This window comes from Doryrhamphus excisus, chromosome 19, assembly GCF_030265055.1.
Source record: "Doryrhamphus excisus isolate RoL2022-K1 chromosome 19, RoL_Dexc_1.0, whole genome shotgun sequence".
NCBI classification, from domain to species: Eukaryota; Metazoa; Chordata; class Actinopteri; order Syngnathiformes; family Syngnathidae; genus Doryrhamphus; species Doryrhamphus excisus.
The window spans coordinates 14,686,842-14,707,814 of record NC_080484.1 but is presented as its reverse complement, the minus strand read 5'-3'; the positions used below and the strand labels follow the sequence as shown (position 1 = coordinate 14,707,814).

At 40.4% G+C, this 20,973-nt stretch overlaps 1 protein-coding gene and 1 long non-coding RNA gene across 6 annotated transcripts in view; one reads left to right on the top strand and one right to left on the bottom strand.

Moving 5' to 3' along the window:
- Nucleotides 1-19,932, top strand: part of slc8a3 (solute carrier family 8 member 3) — a 33,535-nt gene extending 13,603 nt beyond the window's left edge. Inside the window, exons 3-7 of one of the 2 annotated variants that reach the window (XM_058057196.1) lie at nucleotides 6,816-6,922; nucleotides 14,508-14,632; nucleotides 14,701-14,800; nucleotides 15,989-16,258; nucleotides 16,341-19,932. In XM_058057196.1, the coding sequence (XP_057913179.1) occupies nucleotides 6,816-6,922; nucleotides 14,508-14,632; nucleotides 14,701-14,800; nucleotides 15,989-16,258; nucleotides 16,341-16,717 (979 nt within the window). In that variant the 3' untranslated portion in view covers nucleotides 16,718-19,932. The remainder of the gene's footprint in view (nucleotides 1-6,815; nucleotides 6,923-14,507; nucleotides 14,633-14,700; nucleotides 14,801-15,988; nucleotides 16,259-16,340) is intronic. The other variant, XM_058057195.1, reaches the window with a different exon arrangement.
- Nucleotides 531-20,887, bottom strand: LOC131107308 (uncharacterized). Of its 4 annotated transcripts, none has more exons than XR_009120235.1 (4): nucleotides 20,658-20,887; nucleotides 19,742-19,891; nucleotides 10,723-10,852; nucleotides 531-785 (listed from the first exon to the last, which is right to left on the bottom strand). It is a non-coding gene; the product is annotated as an uncharacterized LOC131107308 (long non-coding RNA). The 4 variants fall into 4 exon arrangements; XR_009120238.1 differs by lacking the exon at nucleotides 20,658-20,887 and adding an exon at nucleotides 20,127-20,219; XR_009120236.1 differs by lacking the exon at nucleotides 531-785 and adding an exon at nucleotides 5,559-7,430.
- Nucleotides 20,888-20,973: the final 86 nt, after the last annotated feature.

The window sequence follows — 20,973 nt, the reverse complement described above, 5'->3', positions numbered from 1 at the left end:
ATTGGCTAATAGTAGAGTACAGTATAGTAGTACAGTATAGTAGTCTGTGCAACCTGGTACAACATTACATGGTGCCTTCAGGGACCGTCCAACAAAGTGGGACAAGTTGCGTTGAACATGCAAAAAGTGTGTGTGTCAGTCAAGGGTCAATGAGATTCATTCATTCATTTATTTTCTACCGGAGGGGGCTGGAGCCTATCCCAGCTGTCTTGGGACGAGAGGCAGGGTACACCCTGGACTGGTGGCCAGCCAATCACAGGGCACATATAGACAAACAACCATTCACACTCACATTCATACCTATGGACAATTTGGAGTGGCTAATTAACCTAGCATGTTTTTGGAATGTGGGAGGAAACCGGAGTACCCGGAGAATGGCTGGCCACCAGTCCAGGGTGTACCCCGCCTCTAGCCCCAAAAGGACTAACTTGGTTGTCAGCCCCCTACCCCCCCCCCCCCCCCCACCCCGTGTGGTCTGAGTGAGGATGCTAGTGAGCTTGACGCTAGCTTGTCTTCTACTCGCCTCTTCCCTCCAGGAAGTCATTATGTTCCTCCGCTCCGTGGTCACCATAGCAACCACACCCAATCTGCACAGCTCATCGCAGATGCATGTGTGCATCCCCCCCACCACCACCCCCTTGCCTTTTTGCCTGCGTGTGTGTTCGTGTGCAAGCGTTATTTTTAGCGTGTTACATAAGGGGGGGGTGAGACTGGGGGGGAAATAAAAATGCATCCTCTTCCTCTCCTTGTCTCCTAGTCAGCGGCATCTTGACTCCTTGTTGCATCTGTCAGGCGTAAAAAAAAATGAAGTTCAACCTTCTTTTCCTTGTAATCATTTCATATTCATATATAATATATAATATATAATATATAATATATAATATATAATATATTATATATTATATATTATATATTATATATTTATATTACATAGATATCAGGTACTTTTTCTATTTTTATGTATTTATAAATATTTTCTATACTGATTATCCTCACAAGGTTATTTATTATTATTATTATTATTATTACCATCTATTCATGGCATTTAAAATTACATCTATATTTTTATATTATTTTATATAATACTTTATTTTGAATTTTCAGGTATTTACATATTTCAATATATAGTATTTATATTTGTATATGTGCCCTGTGATTGGCTGGCCACCAGTCCAGGGTGTACCCCACCTCTCGCCCCAAGACAGCTGGGATAGGCTCCAGCACCCCGCGACCCTTGTGAGGAAAAAGCGGTAGAAAATGAATGAATGAATATAATATAATATATTATATATTTATATTACATACATATCAGGTACTTTTTCTATTTTTATGTATTTATAAATATTTTCTATACTGATTATCCTCACAAGGTTATTTATTATTATTATTATTATATATTATTACCATCTATTCATGTCATTCAGAATTACATCTATATTTTTATATTATTTTATATTATACTTTATTTTGAATTTTCAGGTATTGAAATATTTCAAGATTCTGTTATACTTATATTTTCAAGTGTTTAGTATTTATAGTATTTATATTTGTATATGTGCCCTGTGATTGGCTGGCCACCAGTCCAGGGTGTACCCCGCCTCTCGCCCGAAGACAGCTGGGATAGGCTCCAGCATTTTTATTTGTATTAGACATAGCATTTTTTCACATTTGAGGATTATTATTATATTTACTGACATATTTAAAGACATATTTGAGGATGATTTGTGGGTGTATTTCTCGTGTACTGTGTATACATTTGAGGTATTTTTATATTTAAGGATGATTTAAGAGTGACATGAAGTATTAGTGCGAGGATGAAAGGGATGGAAGGAGACGTGTGCTGTAAGGCGTTAGCAGCTAGCATAGCTTGGTTAGCGTGTGCGCTATGAAATATGCATGCGTCCTCCTGCTTGTGTGCTTTGTAAAATCCTTGTGTTTCAATCCAGACCTTTGCTGGCGGCTCCGCCTCTTCCATTATGCATGAGCTGCCAGCTATTTATAGCCACGCTCTCATTAGCTCCTCTTACGTAATTACTCATTAGCGCTACGTTAACCGCCGTGCTGTATGCCTTCATCACGCCTCGGAAGGGCTCACCTACTCAACTGCAGAGGGTAGCAGGCATTTATGATGGGGTAAGGCCAATTGTCCACTGTTTATTTTTAACATTTTGAATGAATGGGTAGCTAATATCTGGACAGGGGACTGCATGGTTGACGAGTGGTTAGCGTGCAGGCCTCACAGCTAGGAGACCCGAGTTCAATTCCAACCTCGGCCATCTCTGTGTGGAGTTTGCATGTTCTCCCCGTGCATGCGTGGGTTTTCTCTGGGTACTCCGGTTTCCTCCCACATTCCAAAAACATGCTAGGTTAATTAGCCACTCTAAATTGTCCATAGGTATGAATGTGAGTGTGAATGGTTGTTTGTCTATATGTGCCCTGTGATTAGCTGGCCACCAGTTTTATGGGTCATTATAAGTTGAAGATGTGAGCTGACTGGCTGCCATGAGTGGAGGATGTTAGCATAATGGTGGGGAATGTTAGCAACAGGGTGGGGAATGTTATCATGGTGCCGTTAGCGTCATAGTGGGGTGGATATTAGCATCATGGTGGGGAATGTCCGTTTCATGGTGTGAGATGTGGGGGATATTAGCATCATGGTGGTGGATGCATCATGTTAGCATCATGGTGGGGGATGTTAGCATCATGGTGGGGGATGCATCATGTTAGCATCATGGTGGGGGATGTTAGCATCATGGTGAGGGATGATAGCGTCATGGTGGGGGATGATAGTGTCATGGTGGTAGATGTTAGCATCATGGTGGTGGATGCATCATGCTAGGATCATGGTGGCGGGTGCATCATGTTAGCATCATGGTGGTAGATGTTAGCATCATGGTGGTGGGTGCACCATGTTAGCATCATGGTTGTAGATGTTAGCATCATGGTGGTGGGTGCACCATGTTAGTATCATGGTGGTGGGTGCATCATGTTAGCATCATGGTGGTGGGTGCATCATGCTAGCATCATGGTGGTGGGTGCATCATGTTAGCATCATGGTGGTGGATGCATCCTGTTAGCATCATGGTGGTAGATGTTAGCATCATGGTGGCGGGTGTATCATGTTAGCATCATGATGGTAGATGTTAGCATCATGGTGGTGGGTGCACCATGTTAGCATAATGGTGGTGGAGGCACCATGTTAGCATCATGGTATGGGATGTTAACATCCATTCCATTCTGAATGGAAAGTACATTCATACTGGTGGACATGGCACTGGTCTAACTGGTTTCCAGTGTGGTTCCGGTGTTGGGTTCTTATGCGGTTCTGTTGTTTGCTCATCTGTGAGCGTGATGCAGCGTGTGCTTGCTAACAGTCGGTGCTGCGTTCATTCCTGTGCTACCTCAGGCCCCGGGAAGGCCGTCAGGAATATTAAGCACATTATTGAAAAAAAAACTGGAATTAGAATTCACAGCTTCTGTGACCGAACCACTGGACTGGATCAGGGCTGAGGCTACGTGTGGATGAAGCACGGTTGCTATGGGAGACGGTAGTGAGTCGGCAGCCTTCCAAGTATACAGTATTGCCTGCAAGGAGGCATCCATGCTGAAGATGATGCTGGCATGGCCGTGGCGACTAAATCGGGTCAGCATGGCGGCTAAAAATACACAAAAATGACCACGTGGCCGTGGGTGGACGGGAAAGTCACTGAAAGCAGAAGGCGCTGGTGTGATGAGCTCCAGCGTTGCCTGCAGAGAGGCAGAGGAGGGACTGGACAAGATGTTCGGAATAGTCATCACAGGAGGAGGAGGAACCACACACCTCACGATGAAGATCATGATGACTAAATCATGCTGTTTTGCGCTTGAATATTAATAATCATAACATATCTTACACATTTTGCCTTAAAAAAAGGCAATAGGAGGCACTAATAGTTGAACTTTTTGGAAGGTGTGTGTCCAATTCCATGTGGCTTTTGAGAAAAAGAAGAGTCAAATGTGGTGGTGGTAGTGTGATGGTCTGTTCTGAATGACAACAATTCCTCCACAGCTGGAAGAGACTCATTGCAAGTTATCACCAAGGCTTGATTGCAGTTGTTGCAGCTGCTAAGGGTGGCCCCAAGCACTTATTAGCTTTAAGCTAATCACTTTCTCCATTTGCTTTTCTCCCTTCATCCAAAAAAAAAAATGCATTTATTAAAAACAGAAAAATATACAAACTTTTTCAGTGCTTTGGTTCCGATTTCTCAAATATCTCAATTTTTATTTTTCTGCACAAAATAAGATGAAAAATAAATAAACAAATCAAGAATAAATCAATAATAAATAAATATAATAATAATACTAAAACGGCAAATAATAAAAACTTAAGAAACCACATATAGTTGGTGGGTAGACAAATGATTTTTTTCAGATTAAAATGAACAAAGCATTATTAGAGCCCTGTAGACATGACAAAACACGACTATAGTCACATTTATACTCTTTTTATTTACAACATATTGCGCAACTGCAGGGTCTTGAGACACATGCTAACTCGCAAACTAGAGAGCTAGCGACCTGAACGGTAGCCTTCAAGTTATTTCCTTTCAACTTAAATAGCCAAAAACGTACCACTTCCACACGGATAGGGAGGATAACTATTAAGAGTTATTTAACCTTTAACATGAACATTAATCAAACGTAATAATTTTTTCTGGGTACATGATACCATACAGCATCCATATCAAACTTGCGCGGGGCCGCACTAACTAACATTAAACTTTCATATCAAGGCGGGGGCCTCAAACTAGTGTCCTGCGGGCCACATTTGGTAAACGGCATAGAAAATAGTCAGGAGGGAAAACACCACGATTAGCTGAGGTGTCCCACTGAAAGCATCTAATGGATGAGTCATGTTGGGCGTCAGAGGACTTCCTCCAGAGTCAGAAAATGTCACATGTAGTACATGTAGTACATGTAGTACATATACTACATGGTACATTAGATGTGTTGTAGACAAAATGACTGTTAAGAGATAAGTCAAAGGGAGATAAACATCCAAATATAGTCATGGACGTGTCTTCGTGGTGTGTGTGTGTGTGTGTGTGTGTGTGTACGTGTTTACCCGTGACATTCAGTGTCAACAGAAAAGTACACATGAATACACAGCATGAAATGCTGATCTTGATTCACATCCTGCGGTTGTGCACTCACACACACACACACATGCACACACAAACAAACACACACACAAAAACAAACACATGCCATTGGTGTCACAGTTGAGTTTTTGAATGCCTGGTCTGTCATTGAACGACATTGATGATGTCACAGATGAAAAATGCCTTCACAATAAACTTCTATTCATTTATTAGCAGAGATGAAATGTGCCTATGTAAATATTTATTATAAATATATATATATATATATATATATAACTCATTCATTTTCTACCGCTTATCCTCACGAGGGTCACAGGGGGTATGCTGGAGCCTATCCTAGCTGTCTTGGGGCAAGAGGCAGGGTACACCCTGGACTGGTGGCCAGCCAATCACAGGGCACATATAGACAAACAACCATTCACACTCACATTCATACCTATGGACAATTTGGAGTGGCTAATTAACCTAGCATGTTTTTGGAATGTGGGAGGAAACCGGAGTACCCGGAGAAAACCCACTCATGCACGGGAAGAACATGCAAACTCCACACAGAGATGGCCGAGGGTGGAATTGAACTCGGGTCTCCTAGCTGTGAGGCCTGCGCGCTAACCACTGGGTCGCTGATATATTTGAAATTATATTTTGTATATTATAAACTATAATAAATTTTGGTATAAATGATATATATATACACACATTATATTATAAAAATATTATAATATATATTATAAAAATATATAAATATAATATTTCTATATGTTTATGATAGGGCTGCAGAAATCGAATATTTTACAGAATTTTTTTGTTGATTTTGTCGAGTCATCTGAATTTTTTTTTTTGCTTGTTTAAAGAGAAATAATAAACTGAAAAAATAAAAGTAATGAAGGACCAATTGATTGAATGATTGACAATTCAGGGGTGTCAAACTCAATCACATAGGGGACCGTAACTCAAAACCTACTGTGGTACGGGACAAAAAATGTAAAAAATAAAAATACTTAAACTATATTAGGAAAGCAGGAAGTGAACAAATGTAACAGTTAGTGATTGTAAAAGTACCAGATGGAGGGGTAGGATTTAATAAGCTTTGCTTCTTCCTACTCCTTTCGGACATGTGGAACTGTGAACTGATTATGGGATGCATTCAATTGTAATCTGATACATGTTCAAATGAAATTTAACCATTACCATTACCATTACCATTACTTTAGAATGTGGGTTCTTCACTGAATCACGTATTTATGAAGACTCCACGTGTTTTGTTTGATAGCAATCATGAATGTCGATGGAAAAACCTTCATCACATAGAAACCTTGCCTGATGACCACTCATTTGGGGGTGGGGCCTGCTGGTATTGATCTGCTCCCTTGTGGTGATTGGGGGTGGGGGTACAAATCCCCCCAAAAACCGAATTGGAAAGCAACACTTTCTTTCATTTAGCGTCTGCTCACCTCATTTTTGGTCCTGATGGATTTCACGCCAAGCGTCTGGCCTGTGCTTCACGTGCCATCGCCATAGCAACCGCACTGACCTTTCACCTTCTAACCTTTTCCGCCATGCAGATTATTAATCCGAGCGGCTTCTGTGTCCTTCCATGGCAAATTAACCTCTCCTTCTCCTTCTCCTTACCCTGTCAACCCCCCCCCCCGCCCATCTCCTCATCGTCCTCCGCAGCAAAGTCATTCACGTGAAAATCATTGACGATGAAGAGTACGAGAAAAACAAGAACTTCTTCCTGGAGCTGGCCGAGCCTCGCATGGTGGACATGAGCCTCCAGAAAGGTGCAGTAGTCCGCTTTGTCTTCCTGTCTGTTGTCTGCTTTTGCCATCTCCGTCAATCCAACAACGTCTTCCGCCATCTTGGGGAACCTATGGTTTGTTTTACCTCCAGGCCTGGGGCGTCAGAACTTAAAGGATGCTTTCATAATTTCGAAGAAGTTATCTAAATTTCAAGAAAAAAATATAAACTCATTCTCGATGCTACTAAAATGACATTATTTTTTATCATAATGCTACAAGTTTATTGTTTAAAATTGCAAAAATTTTTCTCTTAATATTTTGACTTTATATTTTGATATGACAGCTTTTTTATATTTCCCCTTTTTGTTTTGTTTGTTGACTTTTCTGACCTCTAAATGTGGTTACAATGTTTTATTCTGGTGTTAAAAGATGCCAAATCATCAGATAAAGAGGTTTGCACATTTTCAAGTGAGCCCTGCAGCACACCGACCTATGTTTACGGAAGTCCTCAGGAGCGCTTGGGTGTGTGACCAATCACAGAAGAGTGGGCCTAGACGAGAGCAGTGAAACAGACAGTTTTTGGCGGGAGGCAGGAAACCCAAGGAAACACTGCAGAATGAGGTGCAGCATGAGCATAATAATCATTAGAATAAATATAATATTTATAATATCTATAAAAAATTATAATATAATAATAATAATAAATCCCCTTTAATATTTCAACTCCATGCTAGTAAAATAACATCATTTATCCTCATTACATTGTGAGTTTATTTTCATAAAATATTTTCTCATTACTGTTACATAATAATCATTACGATAAATATAATAATAATTATATGAATAATTATATAAATAATTATAATATAATAATAATAAATCCCCTTTAATATTTCAACTCCATGCTAGTAAAATAACATAATTTTTCCTCATTAGATTGTGAGTTTATGTTCATAAAATATTTTCTCATTACTGTTGCATAATAATCATTATAATAAATATAATAATCATTATTATAATATATAAATAATTATATAAAAAATATAATATAATAATAATAATAAATCCCCTTTAATATTTCAACTCCATGCTAGTAAAATAACTTCATTTTTCCTCATTACATTGTGAGTTTATTTTCATAAAATATTTTCTCATTACTGTTGCATAATAATCATTATAATAAATATAATAATCATTATTATAATATATAAATAATTATATAAATCATTATAATATAATAATAATAATAAATCCCCTATAATATTTCAACTCCATGCTAGTAAAATAACATCATTTTTCCTCATTACATTGTGAGTTAATTTCATCAAATATTTTCTCATTATTGTTGTTTTTTTTCATTTTTCTGTTGAATAATATATTAAGAAAGTGGTGCAGGCCAATGAACCACATTGATTGCTTAAGCGTGTATTTGGGTTGGACCTTCTGGGACGGATGTTGTGCTGAAGTTGGGATAAGTCAAGTCAAGTATAAAAAATGTCAAGAATAAGCAAATAATAAATAATAAGCATATCTTTAGAAGAGATGTTGTCATCGTGAGCTGGCCGTGGCTCATGCTTTGTGAAAAGCAACAAAACAACAGTCCGTCAGGCGTTTAGCTTGCGTTATCTAACGGGTGGTGGGAGAGGGGGGGTGGGGGGATGGACAAAGGGGGTCGTGATGCGGCAAGCTGGTGTGGAGGGTGCAGAAAGTAACACTTAGCAGCAAAGCTTGATGGGTTGTGGCAGTGCTGTCTGAGCAGCGCAAGGGGAGAGTCATGATGAAGGGCGCTTTGTTAGCGTGCAGCGACTTAGCGCCGATGACCGCGGGGGGCCTCAAACGCCACGCCACTGCTTCTCCTGGCTCCTTTTTTGGGACGCGCACACCTTCCCAATAAGCCAAAGTAGGCAAATATGGATGTGCTGTATTTCTGCTATTAGGGGAGAGATTGTGCTAACTATTGATGTGCTAACTTTGCCAACCTGGGGAACCTGACTCCATTGACTTTTAGAACAGTCTGATGTATTACACCACTTACAGCAAAGTGGACGCACTGCAATCTATTCATAACTTGACAGAGATTACTGGAACAAAAATGTGTTGGGGAGCTAATTTCACCAGCCCAGGGAACCTCACTCCGTTTACTTGTCCAACAGTCTGTGTTGATACAGTACTATGGTACAGTATTTACAAATATCTGTACACACTGCAGTTTGTTCACAGATTGACAACCATTCTATGAACGTATTGATGCGCTAACTTTTCCAGTACGGGGAACCTCATTCCATTTGCTCATTGTACAGAATTAGCTTAAGGTCATGAGAAGATAAGAAATAAGCAGTCCATCGTGATGCAAGGGCAGTTGATTTCAGCGCACGACGAGTCAGTTCGTATTGATGAGTCAGTTCGTATTGATGCGCTAACTTTTGCCAGTCCGGGGAACTTCATTCCATTTGCTCATTCAACATGTACAGAATTAGCTTAAGGTCATGAGAAGATAAGAAATAAGCAGTCCGTCGTGATGCGGGGCAGTTGATTTCAGCACACGATGAGTCAGTTCGTATTGATGCGCTAACTTTGCCAGTACGGGGAACTTCATTCCATTTGCTCATTGTACAGAATTAGCTTAAGGTCATGAAAAGATAAGAAATAAGCAGTCCATCGTGATGCGGGGCAGTTGATTTCAGCGCACGATGAGTCAGTTCGTATTGATGAGTCAGTTCGTATTGATGCGCTAACTTTGCCAGTCTGGGGAACTTCATTCCATTTGCTCATTGTACAGAATTAGCTTAAGGTCATGAAAAGATAAGCAGTCCATCGTGATGCGGGGCAGTTGATTTCAGCGCACGATGAGTCAGTTCGTATTGATGCGCTAACTTTGCCAGTACGGGGAACCTCATTCCATTTGCTCATTGTACAGAATTAGCTTAAGGTCATGAAAAGATAAGAAATAAGCAGTCCATCGTGATGCAGGGCAGTTGATTTCAGCGCACGATGAGTCAGTTCGTATTGATGAGTCAGTTCGTATTGATGCGCTAACTTTTGCCAGTCCGGGGAACTTCATTCCATTTGCTCATTGTACAGAATTAGCTTAAGGTCATGAAAAGATAAGCAGTCCATCGTGATGCAGGGCAGTTGATTTCAGCGCACGATGAGTCAGTTTGCTTGCAGATGAGGATGAGGCGTGCTGAGATGGATGGGAGTGGGGGGTGGGGGGGTTGATGGAGATAGGAGGTGACAGCCGGGACTAAGGAAGGAAGCCGCATGCCAATGGCAGCTTAACTCTGAGCACACTTTGTCAAAACGTGAAGTCACGTATGCAGATGAGCTTCAATCAGAGCACAAGAAGCCATATATTTATTTCTTAAAGGGGACTTTATCATTTCTCGACCCCTTTTTATTGAGTTATGGACTCCTATAGAGCAGCTACACACAATAACACGGACAGAAACCTTTCTAGATCTTCCATAATCTGCACCTATTCCAGCTGTGTTTCATTTATTTATTTATTCCACCCACAAGTACACACTCTCCACTGTGATTGGTCACGCTTCCGAGTGCTCCTAAGTACTTCCAGACTACTTCCGACCCCTACAGTTTAATTTAGTGTGTACAGGAGTTGATGATAAATGAATAAAGTCTTTGGAGAGCTACTTGAAAAGTGGTTAGGAGCTACTGGCAGGTCTTGATTTACTGGCCGGAGAACTCAAGAGGAGCACTCATTGTCGGGCGCACTTTGTCAGAAGCGTAGCTGGTGCCGTGGAGCTCAGAAGCCTAATTTGAGAGCGCCGTATTTACCGAGTGCAGTGGAAATGTGATCGTTACACGTTTTTTTGTGGGATTACCGTATTTCGGACATCGGTGAGGACTGTGGTTCTCTGCACCTCCATGGACTCACAGCAGCACGGCGTGTCCGACATTAATGCACCTTTCCCGGGGAGATCACGACGCTTCTTTTGGCTTCAGCAACAGTTTCTGCGGATATTTCAGATCCATGTTAAAAAAAAAACAGTCCGGTGTGAAATGGCGTTGACAGATCGAAAATATTTTCCTCTTGCTGGGAATCACCAACTCCGACCACTTCTGCCTGATCTTGCCTCAAAGAAAGATTTCTTCCTGGAAGCCATAGCTAATAAATGTAAACAGAGCAAAGCAGAGCTGTGTGGAGGGCAGTCCTGTATCTGGCCTACAGCGCACGCCCATATAAGGACATCACTGTGTGACATCACAGGGAACCACTGTTAGAGAAAACTCTCTGAAATGGAGTGTTCAAAGCCCTGACAAGCTTCTTTTAGGGGTCACTTCCAAATACGCAAACCTCATTAAATCAAACGTTGGTGTAGTTTAATATCAGAATACAACATTTTAACTACATTTATTGGTCAAAAAAGTGGAAAAAGCCCCTTTAATATTTCAAATTATTATATTATTATTATATCATGATTATTATTTGATAAAAACTTTTGGCGTAATACTTTATTTTCAGAAAATTACTGCTGAGTTTTTTCATTTCTGCTCTTTTATATGTTTACATTTTCCACTTATTTCCACTCTCTTCCTGAATTCTAACTTTATTGGCATAATATTTGAAATCACAGCTGCTTTTCCCATTTCTGCTGTTTGCTTGTTTGTCTTTATTTCTGTGAAAAAAATGATTCTTTGTTTTGTTTATCTTCTCCTAATACTACAGCTTCACAGAAATAACGCTGTTGTCCTCTAATATTTCAGCTTTATGCTGCAAAATCATGTTCATTTGCCTCGTTATATTAGGAGTTTATTGTTTTGTTGTTGTCTCTGCTTCAAATGCTACTTTTTTTCTCTTAATATTCAGACTTTATTCGTGTAAAATTACCATCACATCCCAAAGTGAAGTATGTGTTTTGTAGCGCCGTATGAAAAATTGCAATCTGTCTGGTATGGGGGTGAACCCCAGCGCCGTGTGGCGCATTTGTCGTGTGCAACGCAGCAGGCGTACAGGAGTGACGTGACTGCAGGTCCGTCCTGGCTAAAGAGTGTCTGTCTTGTCTTGTGACTGTTGCCATGGCGACAGCATAAAGTCAGCAAGAGGACAGGCTGTGCTCATTCCACCGTGTGTAGCCTCATGTAGTAATACTAGCGCTGGTCTACTACATACTATGCTATGCTGTACTATATACCGGTATACTATACTAGTACAACCTCCGCCATGGAAGTGCCATCACGTTAGACATTGGAACATCGCATGCAGAGATTTTCACGCTTCCAGCTTTGCTGACGGCGTGGTGGGACCACTCACCAACCATGTGTGTCACCACCAGGACACCTTGGCCCCCCCTCCCGTACATACTACATCACTAACAACACTGCTACACCGACAGCACATCTATGTTGGAGGGAAGGTTAGAAGGAAAGTTGGCGGGAACGTTGGTGAAAACAGTCGGAAGTTGGAGGGAACATTGGAAGTAACATTTGTAGGAAGGTTGGAGGGAACATTGGAAGGAACGTTAGTAGGAAGGTTGGAGGGAACATTGGAAGGAACGTTAGTAGGAAGGTTGGAGGGAACATTGGAAGAAGGAACGTTAGTAGAAAGGTTGGAGGGAACATTGGAGGGAACGTTAGTAGGAAGGTTGGAGGGAACATTGGAGGGAACGTTAGTAGGAAGGTTGGAGGGAACGTTAGTAGGAAGGTTGGAGGGAGCATTGGAGGGAACGTTAGTAGGAAGGTTGGAGGGAACATTGGAGGGAACGTTAGTAGGGAGGTTGGAGGGAACATTGGAGGGAACGTTAGTAGGGAGGTTGGAGGGAACATTGGAAGGAACATTAGTAGAAAGGTTGGAGGGAACGTTAGTAGGAAGGCTGGAGGGAACGTTAGTAGGAAGGTTGGAGGGAACGTTAGTAGGAAGGTTTGTAGGAAGGTTGGAGGTAACATTGGAGGGAACATGAGTAGGAAGTTTGGACGGAACATTAGTTGGAAGGTTAGTAGGAAGGCTGGCGGGAACATTGGAGGGAACGTGAGTAGGAAAGTTGGAGCAAACGTTAGTAGGAAGGTTGGAGGGAACATTGGAGGGAAGGTTAGAAGGAATGTTGGACATGTAACAGGTTAAATATAATATGTGACGGGTAACATATAATATGTAACAGGTAGTATATAATATGTGACTGGTAACATGTAACAGGTAGTATATAACATGTAACGGGTAACATGTAATATATAACATACAACAGGTAATATATAATATGTGATAGGTAAAATGTAACATGGAAGTAGACAGACAGCGGAAATACTACTAATCCTACTACTACTACTCTAAGCACAAAGTTTAACAATTTCTTACCAAAAAAGAATTGAAAGAAGCATCCTGGGATTAGTTATTCATAAAGTTATGAATAAAGATTTGATTAGTTGTACTTTTCTTTTGCGGAATACTTGATGGCCCCCATTTGAGACCCCTCCCCGCTCCTCACTGTCCTCATGTCTACTCCCCCAGCCATGCTGCTGGCTCACGGTAAGCCCCCTGTAGCATCCTGTGTGTGTGTGTGCACGTTGTCATGAAAGAATGGGGCAGTTCTTCATTGACCAAAATGAAGAAAATGATTGCTGTTTGCACAAAAATGAATGAAACTTTCATTCTTGCACAACAAATCCAATATTTTCTAACAACGTTGTGGACAATGCAATGATTATGTTATGTTATTATTATGAATTTACATGGGTTTCTATCAGTAAGAGGATTTGAAAAAGGTTTTCTATTGAAATTCTGTTAAAATGACTTTTTTGAAATATCCATCTATTTTCTTTATCGCTTATCCTCACAGGCGGGGTACACCCTGGACTGGTGGCCAGCCAATCACAGGGCACATATAGACAAACAACCATTCACACTCACATTCATGGATGGAGTCGCCAATTAACCTAGCATGTATGTTTTGGGAATGTGGGAGGAACTCGGAGAAAACCCACAGGAGGAGAACTTGCCTGAGCAGGGAATTGAACCCGGGTCTCCTAGCTATGTGGCCTGCATGCTAACCACTCTCCAGCGTGCAGCCCTATTTTGAGGTTTTGAAAGAAATTATTATTTATTATTAGGAAATGAAAGCATTATTCTTGTAATATAATACAGTGTTTGTTTAAAAACCATCGACTTTAATATTTCTATATGCAATTCAATTTTTTTTCCCTCATAATTCTTTTGGTGAATTTTTGTTTTTTTTGTTTATGTTTAAAAATATTTTTTGTAAGACAAAAAATTTAATTTTTTGTAATATTCCAACATTTAGCTACTCATATTTGTTATCATCATTTTACGACATGTTCTCATTAGATGACAACTTTTAATACGACCACTTTATTTGGTTAAGTGATAGGAATCGGTCTTTTTTATTCTCATCAAATGCCGCGTGGAAATCGTGGCTGTAGGCAACCTTCAGTATTCACATTAGTTGCAGGATACATGGTGGGCATCCAGCGGCCTTATCTAGCTCTGCATGCACTATAAAGCACTGTTGTTGCTGTGTGAGTTGGCATGACTTCCACCCGGGGGGGGGCAAAGTGGAGCAGCATTGCTTCATTAGACGTGGTGGGGACTTTGGGGACTCGAACGTCTTACTCAGATTCTTTATAAAACACATATTTCTTTCTTTTGCACTCTCAGATGTTCCAGACAGGAAGTTGACGTCCGACGAGGAGGAGGCCAAGCGTATCGCCGAGATGGGGAAGCCCGTGCTGGGGGATCACTCCAAGATGGAGGTCGTCATTGAGGAGTCTTACGAGTTTAAGGTGGGTGGAGGCCAGCTCGTACCTCGAGTCCCGCCTGGCGTTGCTGACGTGTCGTGTTGGCGTGACAGAGCACGGTGGACAAGCTGATCAAGAAGACCAACCTGGCCCTGGTGGTGGGCACCAACTCATGGAGAGAGCAGTTCATGGAGGCCATCACCGTCAGTGCAGGTACTTCACTGTCATGCACGGGGAAATGATGGGAATAATAATAATCTGTTCCAGGGTCAAACCTCAGCTAAGAAGAAAAAGAAAATGTATAAAAAGGAAATAGAAAAGGGTTCCAATCTAATGACAATGACTCAATATTAGGAGGGAAAATGAAGTAGCATAAAGGTGAAATATGAAATAAATATTCTTAATATTATAACAAACACACAAAACTAAAGAAACTTCTCATTTTGGGATAATGAGGTTGTTGAATTATATATGTATAGGTTAAATAAAAGGCAAATAAAGTAAAGTTTATTTTTGAAAAGTACATATAAGGCCATTCTGTTTCATAATGTTTTAAAAATTCAATCAAATTGTTTGTTTTGATAAACGTTTCCACAATTAAAGCGCGATGCTCACATGTCCAATTCATGGCAACAACTGAAAAATAAATGAACAATGGCGTGATAAAAAAAAGCAAAATGGCATTATATATATATATTTTTTTTTTTGTTTTGGCATTTTGGCAAAATGGCATTATATTTAAAAAAATGACATTAAATTTATGTACTTTTCAAAAATAAAAACACATTTTTCTTTACTTTATTTGCCTTTTATTTAACCTAAAAATGTGTCAGATCATTTTGCCTGACCCTGTACATGAGAAGATTTACAAATAGTAAAAAATTGTTAAAAAATAGTTTAAAAAGTTTTAAAAATCCCCAAAAATCAGAAATGGGAAAAATGTAATTTTACAAGAATAACGTCAACACAGACCTGCGCATTTTCTACGAAATTAGAGCCAATGGTGGCGGGTATGCTGGAGCCTATCCCAGCTGTCTTCGGACGAGAGGCGGGGTACACCCTGGACTGGTGGCCAGCCAATCACAGGGCACATATAGACAAACAACCATTCACACTCACATTCATACCTATGGACAATTTGGAGTGGCTAATTAACCTAGCATGTTTTTGGAATGTGGGAGGAGATTCCAACCCAGGTCTTCCCAGTTTCCTGACGTTGTGTCCTATATGCTAACGACTAAAATAGAATAAAATAAATAATAGAATAAATAGAATAAAGTCAATAAATTGAAAAGGTTCTATTTTACATGTCAGGAGCGCTGTGTTGTTTTAAGAAGCTAATCAAAGATTGTCTATATACAGTATGACATCTCACAAAGTCAATGCCCTGCCTCCTTACAGACGAAGATGAGGATGAGGCGGGCGAGGAGCGTCTTCCGTCCTGCTTCGATTACGTCATGCACTTCCTGACGGTGTTCTGGAAGGTGGCGTTCGCCTGCGTGCCGCCCACCGACTACCTGAACGGCTGGGCGTGCTTCGTGGTGTCCATCGTCATCATCGGCCTGCTGACCGCCGTCATCGGTGACCTGGCGTCGCACTTCGGCTGCACCGTCGGCCTGAAGGACTCGGTGACAGCCGTGGTCTTTGTGGCGCTCGGCACGTCCGTTCCAGGTGATGATGTGGAATAGAAATGGTCTGTTCCGGGGTCAAACTGTGTTTACTTTGTGCAAAACAACATCTCATCTTTCCACAGACACGTTTGCTAGCAAGGTGGCGGCGGTGCAGGACACGTACGCCGACGCGTCCATCGGGAACGTAACGGGCAGCAACGCGGTCAACGTGTTCCTGGGCATCGGCACGGCGTGGTCGGTGGCGGCCATCTACTGGCACAGCAAAGGCAAGCCCTTCGTGGTGGAGGCCGGCTCGCTGGCTTTCTCCGTCACGCTCTTCACCATCTTCGCCTTCCTGGCCGTGTCGGTGCTCCTCTACCGGCGCCGCGCCCACATCGGGGGGGAGCTCGGGGGCCCGCGGGGGCACAGACTGGCCACCTCGGGCTTCTTCTTCAGCCTGTGGTTCCTCTATATCCTCTTCTCCAGCCTGGAGGCCTACTGTCATATAGAGGGCTTCTAGAGGACTGCAGCAGAGCTTTGACCCGCCCCTTCCCCTTCTTCCCAACACACATACACACTACTGGAAGGATGCATGGAAGCATGTCCGTCATGGCGCTTCCACACCATGCCAAGGGGTCCGGAATTCCACTGGATGAGACCACGTGGACCACGAGAGTCTATATTTTCCTCAACATCCTCACCACAGAAGACACTTTTGTAAGAAAAGTATTTTGGGGATAAAAACGCTAAAAAGGAACAAAACCACCAAAAAAAACAAAACACTTTCAAATGATTCTAAACGAACAAAGTGACACAACATTATGGGATGGACGTTTAATTTAATTCATTTTTCTTAAATGTCCTAATTTGAAAGGTTGACTCACAACATTGTGGAATTGACTTTTAATTTATGTTTTATTAAAATATCCTAAGTGGGAAAAGTGACACACAATATTATGGGATGGACTTTTGCTTTGACTTATATTTTATTAAATGTCCTAAGTGGAAAAAAAGTGACACACAACAGTGTGGGGTGGACTTATGCTTTGACTTATATTTTATTAAATGTCCTGAGTGGAAAAAAAAGTGACGCACAACGTTATGGGGTGGACTTTTGTTTTTAATTGAATGTTTTGTTCAATATCCTGAGTAGAAAAAGTGACACAATATTATGGGATGGAGTTGTATTTTTATTTAATTTGACTTCATGCTTTGGCCTGCACTGTGCAGGCACTGCAGAACCGATACCACTTGACACTAACCACCATGTGCTGCACTCTGTGTACATCTATATACAGTATTATCATATATTCATATACTTTTTGTGTATTTTTAAAAAAAAAGTGTGCCCACCTTCTGCTTCTTTTAACAAGAGTAGGGAAACGAGGGGATTCGAACTACATCCTGGAAAACATCAGTCCTTAAGCTTGCCTGTTTTCATTACACTTCAAACGTGGATTCAGAGGTATTTTTTTTTAAACTTCCAGGCACTTTTGCTGTAGAGATCTTATTTGTGGAGATGACCACCCCACCCACCCACACCCAACCCCCACTCATCTGCTTTTCCATACATTTATATATTTACACATAATAATGTTGCTTTATTTGAAAATCTCCTTCCCTTTCTCTTAAAGGATGCATTGTTTTTCATTTTTTTGGAGGGCAACAAACGTACGAAAAACAATATGCTGCAAATTTGGAGTGAATTTTAACGTCACGCATCATACAACTAATTTACCATTTATAACTCGAGATGAATTTCAACATTAATTGCAACAAACATGTTAGAATATGTTACATTTTTCATGAATTGGCGACTTTAATGAAGGTTTTGGTATTTTAAAGCAAACAAGCAGTGTTTATAATTCGACAAAAACTAGCAAAAACGTAAAATAGCATTACATTTGGAGTGAATTTTAACATCACGCATCATGCAACTAATTTACCATTTATAACTTGATATGAATTTCAACATTAATTACAAGAAACAGATTAAAATATGTTAGATTTTTCATGGATTGGAGACTTTAATGAAGGTTTTGGTATTTTAAAAGCAAACAAGCAGTGTTTATAATTCGACAAAAACTAGCAAAAACGTAAAATAGCGATACATTTGGAGGGAATTTTAACGTCACACATCATACAACTAATTTACCATTTATAACTTGATATGAATTTCAACATTAATTGCAACAAACAGATTGAAATATGTTAGATTTTTCATGAATTGGCGACTTTAATGAAGGTTTTGGTATTTTAAAGCAAACAAGCAGTGTTTATAACTCGACAAAAACTAGCAAAAACGTAAAATAGCGATAAAGTACGCAGGGAAATGTGATATTTTATATTGGACCTGGTATTAGAGTCATATACATGTGACATAATTGAAATATTGAAGTGTCTTTATATCCACCACAAGTCAATGACCTGCAACTACAAGCCATATTTTCAAGCCAAGAAGAGGTACAGTAATCCCTCACTACTTAGCTTGTGAATTTCACGGTTTTATCCTATCACAGCTTTTCAAAAATAGATTAATTAATAAATCATGCTATCTTGCTGATGAATACGGTCAATTAGCTGTCATAAAGAACATTCAAGTGTGGACAAGGACCTTAGTTGATTTCCTTTTAGTGAAATCAAGACTGCAGTGACATGTAGTATCCACTAGAGGACGGTGTCTCCAACTTTTAACAGCAGTAGGAGAGACAGCACCGGATGCTTGGCCCTTGTACTTCTACTTCCTGTACCAGATTAGGCGCCAATGAATACAAATAATAATATGTGACATACATAAACCCCACCCCCACCCCATCATTTTGAATCTTTTCTGTCTTTGCTTCATAGTTTTGGGGCCTGCAATGAGATACCTTTTCCGAAGTGCTTTTGGAGAGTCTAATCATATTTATTTATTTGTTTTGGTTCAATACTGTGGAATAAAAAATGTATTTTAAAAAATCGGCTTTCTTGCTCACAAGAAACTTTATATAAGAAATTTACTAAGAAACTTTACAATGTTCAAGCCTTTTCCACTCCTTTTTACGACATTCAATTGACAATATTGTGGCTGCTTTCCAGGGGTCTCAAACTCAATTTACCTGGGGGCCACTGGAGCAGGGGTCTGGGTGAGGCTGCCCCCCCAAAAACGCAATTATTAAAAACAGAAAAAAAATTAAATAAAAAAAACTGTCTTCAATGCTTTTGCTGCTGCTATACCCTATACCAGGGGACTCAAACTTGCGGCCCGCGGGCCAAATGCGGTCCGCAGGCCACTAGTTGGAGACCCCCGCCTTGATATGAAAGTTTAATGTTTGATATGGATGCTGTATGGTATCATGTAGCCTGAAATGACAGCTTAAAGCTGTGTGCACACCGGACACAATTGACGCCATTTTGCCCCGCCTTTACTACTAAGTAGTAAGTATGCGGTTTCGAACACAGCACACGTGTGGTTTATGTATTTTTATGTATTGTAGATTGTCCTATTGTTTGAGCAAAAAGCCACTATTCATGCTTCAACGTGACTTAAAAGTTTTGTACTGACCTTGTAGCATTACTTGTACGGCGTTGGATGGCAACTCTAGTGTTCTCGTGCAGCGTATTGGAACGCTGCCTCAACACTAAGTTAAACCGGAGCCAATGAAGACAATGTTGTTGCAAGACGACCCATTTACTTCAGACATGCCGGTGAAAACTGGAAAAATAAAGCAAAACAAAATTACTATATTCTCATGCATTGTCAATAAAGAGTTTCAACAATCACTTCTATTAGTTTTACATACAGTAGTTCAATGAATATCCAGCAGAGGGCGACTACGGCCTCGCGTATTAGCTTAAACATATAAATAGTCAGTTCTTTTAACACAGCACCGATAATTCTGCGTTTTTAACATTTACGACATTAAATAAACATCCTATAAACAACTTACGGCATTGCCTCTAAGATACTTCAGCTTGGGTGACAACAGATTGACAAGTGTAATTGTGACAGTCTGCCCAATGTTCCAGACAAAACCAGGAAGTGCTAACTAACAGGAAGTTACAAAGCGGATGTGACGCAATTTTCAACTATAATTTGACACACTATAACAAAATAAAGAATTCTTTATACTCCTCTGAAGCACATTGGGCACCATTCGTAAAGCGTTATAAAAAAAATAAGTTTGATTTGATTTGTTTGTAATTCACGTGACGTCACATCTTACTGGAGGATCATACGGTGGCCTGTGACGGACATACAAAGATATCAGCCTCTATTGCCCTCCTGTGGCCACTTCGAAAATACACAAACGTCTTTTTAAAGTATAGTTATAACTAACAAGTGTATGTTGAGAGCACACAAATAGCATATAATACATAGAAAATAGCTACATAGCTACATACACACAATAAAAGCGTTACACAAAATATTTTTTAAGGAGAAGAAATTAAAGTATTGAGCCCCTTAATTGACATCCTACCTTACTTGTCCTCTTCATATTGTAGCGTCGATTTGCGTACTTCCTGGTTTCCAGCGTACTTTGCGGTACTGTCTATTAAATAAATAGCAGTTAAGATACTTGTTTTAAGCCACATAAGTTAGTTATTCTTCCACACAACTAGCCTAGTCTGTTTTAAATCTATCGGCATCAAAGACCACCCAACCAGAACCACAGCCACGAGCCAATGACCACGTGCCCACAACTGCCACCTGGTATTAGAGTCACGTGACAGCCTTGACTCTGTGGATTTTTTTCTTGCAGAGATGTACCCAAATGCTGTAAATATTGCATATAA